Source organism: Phyllobates terribilis, unplaced genomic scaffold, assembly GCF_046119375.1.
Source record: "Phyllobates terribilis strain yellow unplaced genomic scaffold, ASM4611937v1 Scaffold_13__5_contigs__length_258822181, whole genome shotgun sequence".
Classification (NCBI taxonomy): Eukaryota; Metazoa; Chordata; class Amphibia; order Anura; family Dendrobatidae; genus Phyllobates; species Phyllobates terribilis.
This window is the reverse complement of record NW_027362773.1, coordinates 86,564,452-86,579,433: the sequence shown is the minus strand read 5'-3', so window position 1 is coordinate 86,579,433 and position 14,982 is coordinate 86,564,452. Positions and strand designations below refer to the sequence as shown.

General features: G+C 50.1%; 1 protein-coding gene across 2 annotated transcripts in view; it reads left to right on the top strand.

The window, feature by feature from the left end:
* CD82 (CD82 molecule) overlaps positions 1–14,613 on the top strand; it is a 43,856-nt gene extending 29,243 nt beyond the window's left edge. For both annotated transcript variants that reach the window (XM_073658161.1, XM_073658162.1), the window contains exons 3-9: positions 718–790; positions 6,159–6,283; positions 6,786–6,860; positions 8,853–8,960; positions 9,977–10,126; positions 10,734–10,817; positions 11,523–14,613. In XM_073658161.1, the coding sequence (XP_073514262.1) occupies positions 718–790; positions 6,159–6,283; positions 6,786–6,860; positions 8,853–8,960; positions 9,977–10,126; positions 10,734–10,817; positions 11,523–11,600 (693 nt within the window). In that variant the 3' untranslated portion in view covers positions 11,601–14,613. The remainder of the gene's footprint in view (positions 1–717; positions 791–6,158; positions 6,284–6,785; positions 6,861–8,852; positions 8,961–9,976; positions 10,127–10,733; positions 10,818–11,522) is intronic.
* Positions 14,614–14,982: the final 369 nt, after the last annotated feature.

Sequence of the window (14,982 nt, the reverse complement as noted above, 5' to 3'; positions counted from 1 at the left end):
ACCAGGTGGCCATACTCCCCAGTTGCTCGTCTATATCCTTGCAGCCTCTTATGATCTTTGCCTCCTGATTCTGTGATCTCAGATGCGGTGATTGTTCTCCAAGTGCCGAGTGAACGGTCCATTGGCCGCTAATGTCTTCCTTTTATAATCGCTGATTAATGGCGCCGCTTATCAAAGCCGCTTCCATTCTTTGGAGATCTCCCCTGTGTGCTCATGACTTTAGGCTTTTGTGTTGATTCAGCAAGTTCCTCCCTCCACGTTCCTCATCTCACCGAACAGGTCTGTCCGGGTACGGCAGGGCGCATTAACTTTTGCACTCCTGACCCCATTGTTACTCACTTTCGACTCATTGGGTAAACCTTAGGTCTGAATACCGGGATTATACCTTTGTTTGCCCCTTTTTTACATTTGCAAAGAGATTGTCTCCTTCCCACAGGTCCATCCCTGGGTCCTCGGAGGAGGGTCATTCATTGCACTAGTTTGTACCAAAACTGGAACAATGTTTCATATCCAGCTGACAGGGCTTGCTGAGGGTTATAGTTCTGCAACGGCCGGAGTGTCACTGTTGGAGATCCACTGAAAGTCTCATGCAGCAAGGAGACATTAATGGCATCATCTGTTCTGCTCCAGTCACATCCAGAGCTGCGTTTAATATTGTCCTATGTGATCAGTCCTCCTGGCTGACTGTCTCTAACTCTCACTTCTTCTTGTTTGCAGATTCTTGGAGCCGTGATCCTCGGGTTTGGAATATGGATCCTGGTGGATAAAACCAGTTTCATCGCCGTCTTGCGTAAGTTTGTGCATCGATCTTGTGCTGCAAAGTCCAGAAAAATCTAAACCTAAAAAAAAAAGTTCTTTGAAAACATACAAAAAAACTTTATTATTGCACTTCTAATATATTGAATACATATAAACATGGCCTCCCACAAGAACAGGACGACTGATCCAAATTCTGAGAGCTGTAGGGGGCCGAAGGACGTAGGAATATGTCACTGATCCAACCAAGTCATTTATCTGGTCATGTTGGGCTCTGCATCAGTAAAGGCTTGGGTGACATTATCTTTTAATCTGTTGCTCCATGGTTGAAAAAAATAAAATTGTTGCTTTAATTCATGCAAATGAGGCTGAAGTGCTCTGGGCATGTCAAAGCACTTCCCACATTTCTTCCTCTCTGGCGCTATTCCCCAGCACCATTTTTCTCAGCTCACTGGCTTCACTACAAAGGATAATGAGCCAAACCAGAAGCTCCATTTGCAGACACGTGTTTCAGATTTTTGCCTCTCATCAGTACAAAGCAGGAGATCTAGATGGCTGGATGAGAGGCCTCTGACGGGGTCTCAAAGGGGTAAAATTTCTTCTTGTCTACAGTGCCAATTTGGTGTAGGGGGACCTGTAGGTCATGCAAACTTCCTCTGGAAATGTAAATATACAAGTAGCCTCTTCAGACAGGAAGAGAACAATGCAGGGCGCTAGAGGTCCGGTCCTCTTCATCTCGGAGGAGGCTACTTGTAGATTTAAATTCCTAGAATTGCATTTCTGGAGTTAGTAGTGCCACCAAAGTGACATAACTTCTCAGGAATTTGATAGGCGGGTGTAGACTTTCCCCATACATCCTGTGCTGTCTCCCTATTGGCCAGGACAAGCAGCTGTAGACTTTCCCCATCTGTCCAGTGCTGTCTCCCTATTGGCCAGGACAAGCAGCTGTAGACTTTCCCCATCTGTCCTGTGCTGTCTCCCTATTGGCCAGGACTGGCAGGTGTAGACTTTCCCCATCTGTCCCGTGCTGTCTCCCTATTGGCCGGGACTGGCAGGTGTAGACTTTCCCCATCTGTCCTGTGCTGTCTCCCTATTGGCCATGACAAGCAGGTGTAGACTTTCCCCATCTGTCCCGTGCTGTCTCCCTATTGGCCGGGACCGGCAGGTGTAGACTTTCCCCATCTGTCCCGTGCTGTCTCCCTATTGGCCGGGACTGGCAGGTGTAGACTTTCCCCATCTGTCCCGTGCTGTCTCCCTATTGGCCGGGACTGGCAGGTGTAGACTTTCCCCATCTGTCCCATGCTGTCTCCCTATTGGCCGGGACCGGCAGGTGTAGCCTCTTCTCCCATCAGTCTTCCTATTGATCGGGACCGGCCTGTAAAAGTTGAAATATTTTTGAGCAACTTCCGAGTTGAGCAAAGATATATTGCAACTTATTCAGGTATCTTATGTCAGATTCCTTAATGAATCGTCCCCTAAGTGTTACATTTAGGGAAACCATAAAGTGAATAATTACAAAGCTTTTCCCATCATCGCTACGGCCTAAAAGAAAAGATCACGAGCAATAAATGCCGGCATTAATGTTTTATGTTTTTCTTGCAAATGTGAAAACTGGTGATTAAAATGTACTTGGATGTAAAACTTCTATTGGGTGTAGATGTAACGTCTCTGAGCTGTGCTGATAATGGATGCTGATCAGATACCCTACATGTATAGAAGTGAAGCAGCGCCACCATTGTTTGCTGGTTGTCTTTGGTATTTGTGGCCTTTACGTGAATGGAGCCGAGTTGCAATATCACTTAAAACCTGTGGACAAGAGGGGCGCTGCATCTAGAAGAGAACTGACAGATTGGGTTATTGTGGCTCAAAGTGCTATAATGTGCAAGAAGTTATTGGTGGGAAAAACCCTGCTAGATGGAAGTGTTGGTCGGATGCCATTTATCAATCATTGACCTGTGAGCTTCTGCTCCACTGCAGATTGCAAATGGAAAGAGACGGTCAGAAACCGTCCTGACACAGCACAGACAGTCACACGAACGAGGAAAATAGAAAAGTCAACAGTTTTAAGAATAGAAAACAAGTTACTGCTTGTACTGACTGAGAGGCGCAACACATGGAGAACAGTGCTGGGCACGCGGCGTGGTCATTGAATTACACTTTTTCATCTGGCCCTGTTGCTCCCCTCGGTGCATAACCTCCGGCCCCCCTGTTGCTCCCCTCGGTGCGTAACCTCCGGCCCCCCTGTTGCTCCCCTCGGTGCATAACCTCCGGCCCCCCTGTTGCTCCCCTCGGTGAATAATCTCCGGCCCCCCTGTTGCTCCCCTCGGTGCATAACCTCCGGCCCCCCTGTTGCTCCCCTCGGTGCATAACCTCCGGCCCCCCTGTTGCTCCCCTCGGTGCATAACCTCCGGCCCCCCTGTTGCTCCCCTCGGTGCATAACCTCCGGCCCCCCTGTTGCTCCCCTCGGTGAATAATCTCCGGCCCCCCTGTTGCTCCCCTCGGTGCATAACGTCTGGCTCCCCTCGGTGCATAACGTCTGGCCCCCCTGTTGCTCCCCTCGGTGCATAACCTCCGACCCCCCTGTTGCTCCCCTCGGTGCATAATCTCCGGCCCCCCTGTTGCTCCCCTCGGTGCATAACGTCTGGCTCCCCTAGGTGCATAACGTCTGGCCCCCCTGTTGCTCCCCTCGGTGCATAACGTCTGGCCCCCCTGTTGCTCCCCTCGGTGCATAACCTCCGGCCCCCCTGTTGCTCCCCTCGGTGCGTAACCTCCGGCCCCCCTGTTGCTCCCCTCGATGCGTAACCTCCGGCCCCCCTGTTGCTCCCCTCGGTGCGTAACCTCTGGCCCCCCTGTTGCTCACCTCGGTGCGTAACCTCTGGCCCCCCTGTTGCTCCCCTCGGTGCGTAACCTCTGGCCCCCCTGTTGCTCCCCTCGGTGCGTAACCTCTGGCCCCCCTGTTGCTCCCCTCGGTGCGTAACCTCTGGCCCCCCTGTTGCTCCCCTCGGTGCGTAACCTCTGGCCCCCCTGTTGCTCCCCTCGGTGCGTAACCTCTGGCCCCCCTGTTGCTCCCCTCGGTGTGTAACCTCTGGCCCCCCTGTTGCTCCCCTCGGTGCGTAACCTCTGGCCCCCCTGTTGCTCCCCTCGGTGCGTAACCTCTGGCCCCCCTGTTGCTCCCCTCGGTGCGTAACCTCTGGCCCCCCTGTTGCTCCCCTCGGTGCGTAACCTCTGGCCCCCCTGTTGCTCCCCTCGGTGCGTAACCTCTGGCCCCCCTGTTGCTCCCCTCGGTGCGTAACCTCTGGCCCCCCTGTTGCTCCCCTCGGTGCGTAACCTCTGGCCCCCCTGTTGCTCCCCTCGGTGCGTAACCTCTGGCCCCCCTGTTGCTCCCCTCGGTGCGTAACCTCTGGCCCCCCTGTTGCTCCCCTCGGTGCGTAACCTCTGGCCCCCCTGTTGCTCCCCTCGGTGCGTAACCTCTGGCCCCCCTGTTGCTCCCCTCGGTGCGTAACCTCTGGCCCCCCTGTTGCTCCCCTCGGTGCGTAACCTCTGGCCCCCCTGTTGCTCCCCTCGGTGCGTAACCTCTGGCCCCCCTGTTGCTCCCCTCGGTGCGTAACCTCTGGCCCCCCTGTTGCTCCCCTCGGTGCGTAACCTCTGGCCCCCCTGTTGCTCCCCTCGGTGCGTAACCTCCGGCCCCCCTGTTGCTCCCCTCGGTGCGTAACCTCCGGCCCCCCTGTTGCTCCCCTCGGTGCGTAACCTCCGGCCCCCCTGTTGCTCCCCTCGGTGCGTAACCTCCGGCCCCCCTGTTGCTCCCCTCGGTGCGTAACCTCCGGCCCCCCTGTTGCTCCCCTCGGTGCGTAACCTCCGGCCCCCCTGTTGCTCCCCTCGGTGCGTAACCTCCGGCCCCCCTGTTGCTCCCCTCGGTGCGTAACCTCTGGCCCCCCTGTTGCTCCCCTCGGTGCGTAACCTCTGGCCCCCCTGTTGCTCCCCTCGGTGCGTAACCTCTGGCCCCCCTGTTGCTCCCCTCGGTGCGTAACCTCTGGCCCCCCTGTTGCTCCCCTCGGTGCGTAACCTCTGGCCCCCCTGTTGCTCCCCTCGGTGCGTAACCTCTGGCCCCCCTGTTGCTCCCCTCGGTGCGTAACCTCTGGCCCCCCTGTTGCTCCCCTCGGTGCGTAACCTCTGGCCCCCCTGTTGCTCCCCTCGGTGCGTAACCTCTGGCCCCCCTGTTGCTCCCCTCGGTGCGTAACCTCTGGCCCCCCTGTTGCTCCCCTCGGTGCGTAACCTCTGGCCCCCCTGTTGCTCCCCTCGGTGCGTAACCTCTGGCCCCCCTGTTGCTCCCCTCGGTGCGTAACCTCTGGCCCCCCTGTTGCTCCCCTCGGTGCGTAACCTCTGGCCCCCCTGTTGCTCCCCTCGGTGCGTAACCTCTGGCCCCCCTGTTGCTCCCCTCGGTGCGTAACCTCTGGCCCCCCTGTTGCTCCCCTCGGTGCGTAACCTCTGGCCCCCCTGTTGCTCCCCTCGGTGCGTAACCTCTGGCCCCCCTGTTGCTCCCCTCGGTGCGTAACCTCTGGCCCCCCTGTTGCTCCCCTCGGTGCGTAACCTCTGGCCCCCCTGTTGCTCCCCTCGGTGCGTAACCTCTGGCCCCCCTGTTGCTCCCCTCGGTGCGTAACCTCTGGCCCCCCTGTTGCTCCCCTCGGTGCGTAACCTCTGGCCCCCCTGTTGCTCCCCTCGGTGCGTAACCTCTGGCCCCCCTGTTGCTCCCCTCGGTGCGTAACCTCTGGCCCCCCTGTTGCTCCCCTCGGTGCGTAACCTCTGGCCCCCCTGTTGCTCCCCTCGGTGCGTAACCTCTGGCCCCCCTGTTGCTCCCCTCGGTGCGTAACCTCCGGCCCCCCTGTTGCTCCCCTCGGTGCGTAACCTCCGGCCCCCCTGTTGCTCCCCTCGGTGCGTAACCTCTGGCCCCCCTGTTGCTCCCCTCGGTGCGTAACCTCCGGCCCCCCACCATGCCGTCTGCCTTTACTACCATGTGACAGATTGGCCGGTGGTGCAGAGCTCACTGATACAGCGCGGTACTGTAATAGGAATCACTGTAAGTGATATTATTGAGAAGTGGAAGGAACTGCAGCAACTCAGCCACGCAGTGGAGACCCCCGTAATGTTACAGAGTGGGGGGCCAAGTGCTGAGGTACAGAGGGCTGAATAGTCCCCACCACTCTGCTGACCCCATAACTGCAGAGTCCAGACCTCCTCTGGTATCAGCACAAACACTGCGCCCCCGCCGGGAGCTTCATGGCCGTGCAGCTGCCTGCAGCTGTACATCACCATGCACAATGCCGAGCGTCGGATGGAGTGGTGTAAAGCCGCCACCACTGGACTGAGGGCCGGCATATAACGCTCCGTTGTTTTCTTGCACTCAGATGGCTCCTCATCCTCGCTGAAGATCGGCTCGTACATCCTGATCGCGGTTGGAGGCGTCACGATGATCATGGGATTCCTGGGCTGCATTGGGGCTGTGAATGAAGTCCGCTGTCTGCTTGGACTGGTGAGTTTATTAGACTGCTCATTCATATGAGGAGTGAGGAGTAATTAAAGGGACAGCGCCACTAAAAAAAACTGTCCCCGATTCATTAATGCTGGCGTTTCGCACTTCAGTCTTAATGATGGGAGTACAAGAATAACCTGCAAAGTCATTAAGAGGTGCAAGAAACCTGTTTTGAAGATTCTGACAGGCGGGTGTAGCCACTTCCTGTCTTGCCCAGCTTTGCCCTTTTTGGCGGAGCTGCCTAAAAAATTCTCCAAAAAAATGCTAAATTTTTGTGCAATTTTTGCTTTGCCCAAAGATTTTTTTGACTTTTCAAAGTGTTTATGTAAATTGCTGAAATGGAAAGCAAATAATGACTCCTGTACTGAATGCTGAGCCTGAAACCCCTGATCACCAGCAATAAAAAGGAAAATAATAAACCATAAATGATACGATGGAATAGTGGGACCTGCGAGTTATTCCCTTTAATCCTGGTCGTCCTTATGGTCTCTTCTTATTTCAGTATTTCTCGTTCCTGCTGCTCATTCTCCTCGCTCAGATTGCAGCCGGTGTCCTGATTTACCTCCAAAGGGATTCTGTAAGTACAAGGGTCCAGCGATGGTCCCACCTGCAGGGCGGATACTGTCACCTAGGATTTATTTGGGTGAATTGGTGGCTGGACGGACGGGGCTGCGGATTGGTGGCTGGACGGACGGGGCTGCGGATTGGTGGCTGGACGGACGGGGCTGCGGATTGGTGGCTGGACTGTGGGGTGGCCTGAAAGATTCATGTTGGGTGGTTGGATTAGTGATGGGTGGATGGACCAATATGCAAGTGGATAATTGGTTGAGTCAGGAATGGTTGGTTGGTTAGGTAGACGGCTGGTTGTATGGGACTGGTAGATGTGTGAGAGTATATGTGGGTATCTGTATGGATAAGTAGATGATGGGTGGTTGGATTACTTTAGTAGATGGTTAGCTGGTTGGACTAATTAGTGGTTGGTTGGATGGGTGGTTTGGTTGATGGTTGGATGGGACTAGGTAGATGGATGGATGAAAGTATATAGTATATGTGGGGAGGTCTATGGATAAATTGGTGATGGTTGGTGGATTAATTAGTGGCTGGTTAGCTGCATAAGTGGGTGGTAGATGGTGGCTGGTTGATGGATGGATGAAAGGGGGGTAGGAGTGTTGGTGGATGGACTGTGGGGTGGCCTGAAAAATTCATGGGTGGGTGGTTGGGTTAGTGATATGGGTAGAACCAAAAGGTAAGTGGATAATGGGTTGGTTGGTTGGTTGGGTAGATGGCTGGTTGTATGGGAGAGGTAGATGTGTGAGAGTATGGGGTATGTGTGGGTAGCTCTATGGATAAGTAGGTGATGGGTGGCTGGATTAATTAGGTAGATAGCTTTATATGTCGGTGGTAGATCGGTGGTTGGACTACTAAGTGGTTGGTTGGATGGGTGGTTTGGTTGGTTAGGTTGGTTGTATGGGATTAGGTACATGTGTGAAAGTATATGGTATATGTGGGTAGGTCTGTGGATAATTAGGTGATAGGTGGGTGGATTAATTAATAAATGCTTAGCTGCATTATATGGGTGGTAGATGGTGGCTGAACGAAAGGGAAGGGGAATTGGTAGATGAACTGTAGGTTTGCCTGAAAGATTCATGGGTGGTTGGTTAGCATAGTGATAGGTGGGTGGACCAATAGGTAAGTGGATAATTGTTTTAGTGCAGGAATAGTTGGTTGGGTGGTTTGTTTGGTTGTGTGGGATTAGGTAAATGTATGAAATTATATTGTATATGTGGGTAGGTCTATGGTAATTTGGTGATGGATAGTTGGTGAATTAATTAGTAGCTGGTTAGCTGCATATGTGGGTGGTAGATGGTGGCTGGTTGACTGATGGATGAAAGTGGGGGAGGAGGGTTGGTGGATGGACTGTGGGGTGGCCTCAAAGATTCATGGGTGGTTGGTTGAGTTAGTGATGGGTGGTTGAACCAATAGGCAAGACAATAATTGATTGAGGGCCGGAATAGTTGGTTGGTTGGGTAGATGGCTGGTTGTATGGGGGTATATGTGGGTAGCTCTATGGATAAGTAAGTGATGGGTGGCTGGATTTATTAGGTAGATGGTTAGCTGCATATGTTGGTGGTAGATGGGTGGATCGGGGGCTGGTTGGAAGGGTGGTTGGACCAATAAGTTGAGCATTGATTGGTTGGATGTGTGGTTTGGTTGGTTGGGTAGATGGGTGACTGTATGGGATTAGGTAGATGTGTGAAAGTATAGGATATATGTGGGTAACTGGCTAATTAGGGGGTCGGTGAATTAATTAGTAGCTGGTTATCTGCATATGTGGGTGGTGGATGTGGCGCTTGATAGTTGTACTATGTGGGTGGGTGAATTATTGAACGGCTCGGTAGGCGGTTAGTTGTGTTCAGGTTGATTGCATTGCACATAGGTAGTTGGCTGAGTGAGTAAATGTCCCTCGGTGTCTTTGGCGCTGCCCGGAGTGATGCCATACAGGACCCCATGTCTTTCCTTTTCTCTTCTTTACCTTTTTTGTCTCTTTCTTTCCCTTCCTCAATTGTAGCTCAAAACTGAGATGTCAGGCGTCATCCATGAGCTGATAGTGAACTATAACCCCAGTGACACCGTGAACGCGAGCGCGGAGGCCACGTGGGACTACATCCAGCACAATGTGAGCACTGAGCAGTGATTACGGGGGAGGTTTATAGCCGCTTATAACGCACTGGTATAATTACTGCCCTAACTCCTGTAATTCATGACATGGCGGATTCTTTACATTTTATTGGTCGCTGTTCGGACTTGTAGTAGGGATAAAACATGATGAGAACCTATTACTGCCATAGGCACATTATGCCCTGCCCTATGTGGCCATTTATTTGGCGTCATCCTGTTATGTAGTATGCTGGCCCCAAACGTTCCCCCATAAATATGTATATATTACCTTGCCCACCAAGCTTAGGGTAGAAGGACTTGAAGACTTTGCTACCCCCCGCAGTGTAAGATTCAGGTGCAAATATGGACGATGCTTCCCCAGCTCGGCACAGCGGGTTTCCACTGGGGTCTGAAGGAGTCTATAAATAATAATAAGATGGATCCCAGTAACTTTACATATCTACAAGAAGGCTCCTAGTGGGCGGGTCGACACAACAGTCCCTCCCCCGAGGAGCTGTCCATAGGCAACATTTTATTTACTTTCTTACTGAAACTTATTCAGAAGTGCTTCCTCACCCCAAATTTTTGTACGAAGCCCTTTAGATCCATGGGAGCCCCATTAGCATTTTTGACCATCTGGCAGGACTTGGTTTGGGGCTGTGCTCCCTATTCACATTGGTAATTTGTGGGCAGTTTAGTGTGTCCAATGCGCCATCTATTTCACTTCTATTTGGACATCTTGTTAATGCTGTACTCTTGGATTATACCCGCCTCTTATCAGCTCCTCAGGGGAGGGTCTTGTTAAGTACCTGCCCCCTAGGAACCCATCTATTAGATCTTATTATAAGCACCCTATATTTATGGGAATCTCCTCTAAATCTTTTCATATCCCATTGTAATTATTCATAAATCCTTTTTGATCCCCAATGAATTATCTAAGCATTGTGATAGCACATTTGTCAGCACAGCAGCGACTTTTTGTGCCGATCTCACGCCTCGTGCCGATCTCACGCCTCTCGCTCTTTTTGGTTGCAGCTCCAGTGTTGCGGTTGGATCAGTTACCAGAACTGGACTGAAAATCATCATCTTGCCAACAAAACCGACGAGTATCCCTGCTCTTGTCAGAAAAACGCAACAGTATCTGAAGGTTTCTGCAATTCCTCTGTCGCCAATCTGTTTCAAGTTGTGAGTTTTTGAATCTGCTTTTTTTTTCTTTTTTTTTTCTACAACGTTGTGCAATTTATAGGATATGGACATTCTTGCAGTTGGGTTTCATATAAGATTTGTCTCCTATAGCCTGTCACCATCATTTTCTCGCTGCAAAATGATTTCGTTGAGGATCCATCAGCGAGCTTGTAATTCTTTTTATCTGTCTTTTTCTTTGCTTATCTCTGCTGATTTATGACCACAGGAAAGTTTAGCTTCACTTTTGATGTGGTCATAAAACAGCTGAGAGGATCTCAGAGTAAAAGAGAAGAATCTAAATCTCGCCATCAGAATGAGCTCACTGATGGACTCTCAGTTAACTTGTTTGCAAAATGATGCAAATTTTTTTTTTTTATAAAACTCAATGGTGTGCGACAGTTTATGTACAAATTTGTTTAAACACATTGTCGAAAATTTCCACTCCATTGTAAGGGGAACCTGATGATCACTGTTAGGACTTAAAGGGCTGCTCCATTTTGGTAATATAACTGTACGACTTGAGGCGTGGATGTGCCAGGCATTGTTCTCCTCTGATGAAGTAGGTCTCCGCCGCTCCCAGTTTCTAAATGCCGCCATTGTGTTTCAGGGCTGTGTGAAACAAGTGGAGAGCTGGCTGCAGGACAATCTGGGGATTATCTTGGGCGTGTGCGTTGGAGTCGGCGTTACAGAGGTAAGACTAATGTATGGCGGAGGATTGGGGTGATAGTTCTGTAGACACGCATGCCGATGTAGCAGAGCTGAATTTATCATTGTGCAAATCTCCCAAAATTCAATATACATAAATTTGATGCAAATTGAATCTGCCAGGATGGGGTTAAAAAACATTAAACCAAAACAATTTTTTTTTTATACTCTTTCCTCTGCCCTCCCTGTTCCTGTCCCCGCCACCTCAGGTCCTCCGACCGCCTCTTCTATTCCCTGGGCATCATGGCGGTGCACGATGCTTGTCGGTTATGTACGTGGCGCTGTGCTGTGTGACGTCATGATGCCCAGAGAACAGAAGACCCGGCCCAAGATGCGGAATTAAGACAGGAGAGGTGATGGGAGGACCTGCGGTGGTCGAGGAGAGGCGAGTGTATAATTATATATATATATATATATATAATATTTTTTATTTTTTTTTAACCCCCTCCCTGCCCTCTATGATCCCCAAAAAAATGGCGTCCGGCTGCTTTTTTTTTTTTTTTGCTGTGTTCACGTTATAAGAGTTTATTAATTTTTTTAACCCCTTTCTGGCCTTCTATAATCTTGAAAAATTTTGCATTCGCGCCAAAAATTCAGTCTGAATGTTATTTAGAATGGATCCGTTCGTCTCCTTGAGCTTATTCTAATGTCCGCCGCCTGGTCTCTTACACCATTTCTTTCTCCTCTGCAGTTAATAGGACTCGTCCTGTCCATATGTCTCTGCCGGAACATCCAAAACGAAGATTACACCAAAGTACCAAAATACTAAGAAAACCCACCGGCCTCTTCCGACCTCCACGGAATATACCTGCCTGACGGGAGAAGCAGAAGGAGGAGGATCTGTAACACCGCGCCACCATGTATATACGCTGCAAATTAACGAGAACTATGCTTAGAGGGAAAGTGATGTCATAGCAGTGATGTCACAGCAGTGACATCATGACGGTGAATTACGTTGTGACTTGGCAGATGGTCTTTACCTCTAAGAGGGAGGGGCTCTGACCCAAAACGACCCCTGTGTAGAATTAGCATACGGAAGGATTGGATAGAAATGTGAGTAGAGTAGGGGATGGGACGCTCGAGCGCTTACACGGCTGCAGGTCCCGGCGAGCACAGCGGATGCCGGCAGCGTTGCGATTCCTAGGGGGGACACGGGTTGCATGAAGCCCCATAATGGGAGAGGGAGGGCGGGGGTCCGTGTACGGGTATCAGGGCTTTGTATAGTGATGTGTAAAGAAAGGAGCAAAATTATCTAAATAGAGCATTTTTATTTGTGTATAAATACAATAGATGTAAATAAATGTATGGTACTCGGTACTCGCTCTGCTTGCTTTAATGCTCTGATGGGAGTTGTAGTTCTCAACAGTTGGAAGACCACCACACTATGGGATACAAGTTCATAGCTCTTCAACTTAATGTACTTTGTATATCAATTCTTCAGTATCTCTAAGATCTCTGATTGCTTTAAATGAATAGAAACATTGTATCCGTCCAGGACAGACCTAATGCTTCTCAGAGCTGAGCGGTTGCTGTCAGTTGTATCCAGTTTGGACAATGCTCTGCGAGCTGCAGACTATTCTTTCCTGATGAATCTCATTCGATAACGATGGGGATTTGTAGCCTCTGGATGTAACGGTGAATGTTCCCCATCACTGACAGCAAGCAGAGGAAGCACAGAGAATATTAGAAGTTGCAGAACTTTTCATTGTTTTTAGCATTCGGCTTTATTAACATAAAACACTGAATTGTTTTCTAGGAATATTCTCACAATGTATCAGTTATACCGGCGAAGATGTTACCGTATATAAGTAATAACAGTCTGGGTAATCTCTGCATTTAATGGAGCATAAGTGTCCCCCGATACATACACTGTATGGGGTAAAGGATTGGGACCTGCCTTAATCAATGAATTCTAGTTTTTCATTCAGTCACATTTGACCCCTGGTGTATAACATCAGCACAAACACTGTGCCCCCGTCGGGAGCTTCATGGCCGAGCAGCTGCCTGCAGCCGTACATCACCAAGCACAATGCTGAGCGTCGGATGGAGTGGTGTAAAGCCGCCACCACTGGACTGTGGAGGAGACGTGTTCTGTGCAGTGACGGATCGCACTTCTCTAGCTGCGTCTGATGGAGGAGTCTGGGTTTGGTGATTCCAGGAGGACGTTACCCCCTGACTGCATTGTGCCCCCTGTACAGATGGTGGAGGAGGATGATGCTATGGTCTGTTATCAGGGGGCGGCCGTGGACCATTAGGAAAATCTTATTTCTTGTGGACAATTGTATCTTTAGCTTTGTGGGAACAGTTTGGGGAAGACCCTTATCTGTTCCCCATGACTGTCCACAAGCTCCATACAGACATGGAGGGGAATATGACAGAGCCCAAACCCTCTGCCCCATACAACACCTATAATGGAGACTGCGAGCCCGGCCTGCCCCCAACATCTGGATGTAGGGGCAAAAATTCCCACAGACTCCTCCAAAATCCTTCCCAGAAGAGGGGGAGCCTTTTTATCTGCAGAGGGGCGACTCCATATTAATGTCCATGGATGAAGGAAGGGAGGTCAGAAAAGCTCCTGGAGGAGGATGTTGGGGGGGGGGGGGGGGGGGGCACATACTTATGTTATGTACTAAACATCAATATAACACCATTTCACAGTTTCATGACGACTTTGGTTGAGCATTGGAAGGGTTAAACTAGAGCGGATCCTCCCTGCATTCCTTGCGGGGTCTGCTCTGTCTCACGTCCCCCCTACACTTTCCCACATTGCTCTATAAAGGAGCCAGTACTTCCCAGCGCCATCTCCGCACTCGTCCTCCTCCAGGGACTGCATCCTGAAAATACACATCCCCCTTCTGATCAGGAGTCCAATCAACAGCTGAGACCCCCTAATCCTGTCATTCCAGGATTGTGCCACTAGAGGGCGATAATGGCATGTTAGAGACGAGGAGTGGGTTGGGGGGGCAAAAATATTAGTGTATGTGTATACCAACCAGAATACGGACCTGGCGCACGACCACTGTGCCCAGAATGTGACCCCAGCCATGAACTGGCACCAAATGCTTGATGGAATATCGATACTTTTTCACTTCATCCAAGAAAGAAGTAGAATATTATTATTGTACAATACATTAAAGTGAATGGAAACCAGATGAGGAGGACGGTGATTAAATCCAAGGGTGTGCATGCGGGCTGTCATGTGGGTGGTCTCGCTTTAGCACCGGAGCCCCTTTACTTTGCTTGTTAATCCCGGTGAGCGCTAAAGGCTACAAGATGATGACGGGAACCTACAAAGGTGGTGGAAGGAGAAAGCAAGAAGCGGCTTCCCTGTACGGCTGTAGTCATGTAATGCTTGCTTTCAGTGAACGGAAACAATCTTGTTAATATCTTGACCCCCAAGATCTAAACTTTTCACAGCTTGGGGTCTACTACAGTTGTGTGACCATGAAGGGGTTAATGTCATGTCAGGATTCCTGGCAGCTTAGGGTAATGATGGGGTTAATTTTAGGATCCTTGGTCTAGGGCAATAAAAAGGTTAATTTTATACTTTGAGGTGTTTGGCGGTTTAGGGTCTCTGGTGGTCGGAGTCATTTTTTAGTTTCCTGGTAGAGAGAAGTAAAGGGGGTACGTTTAGGACCTTCTGGAGGTCAGGGAGGGACTTGGGGCCGATTCATCATTCGTTGCTTCTTTAAAGTCGACTTTCTTTTTTTTTACCGACAAATTCTTCAAAATGAGGCCTAAATTTTGTGCAGAATAAAGTTTTTATTTTTGTTGTGCTATAATGTTTCGAAATTTGTGCAAATAGATACGACCATACAAAATCAGGAGGGACGTCTGCACAAGGTCCAGCTTTTTTATGAAGTCACAATTTAATGAAATTTGTTGAAAACATGTAAGATAGTGGGGCCGTGGCCTATCAGTATTTGGTCAGTGTTCAGTCAGTATTTTTTCTCAGGAGTGGGTGATAAATCCAGAATTAGTGACTTGTTTCTATTATACCTTTTCTCTGATTGTTCCTCATCTGGTTTTGGCTCCCACTCCTGAGAAAAAATACTGACCGAATACTGACCAAATACTGATAGTGGGGCCGTGGCCTAATACTGAAAAAAGTACAAATTAAAAGGAGAATTTTATGGCCAAACAGGCAATAA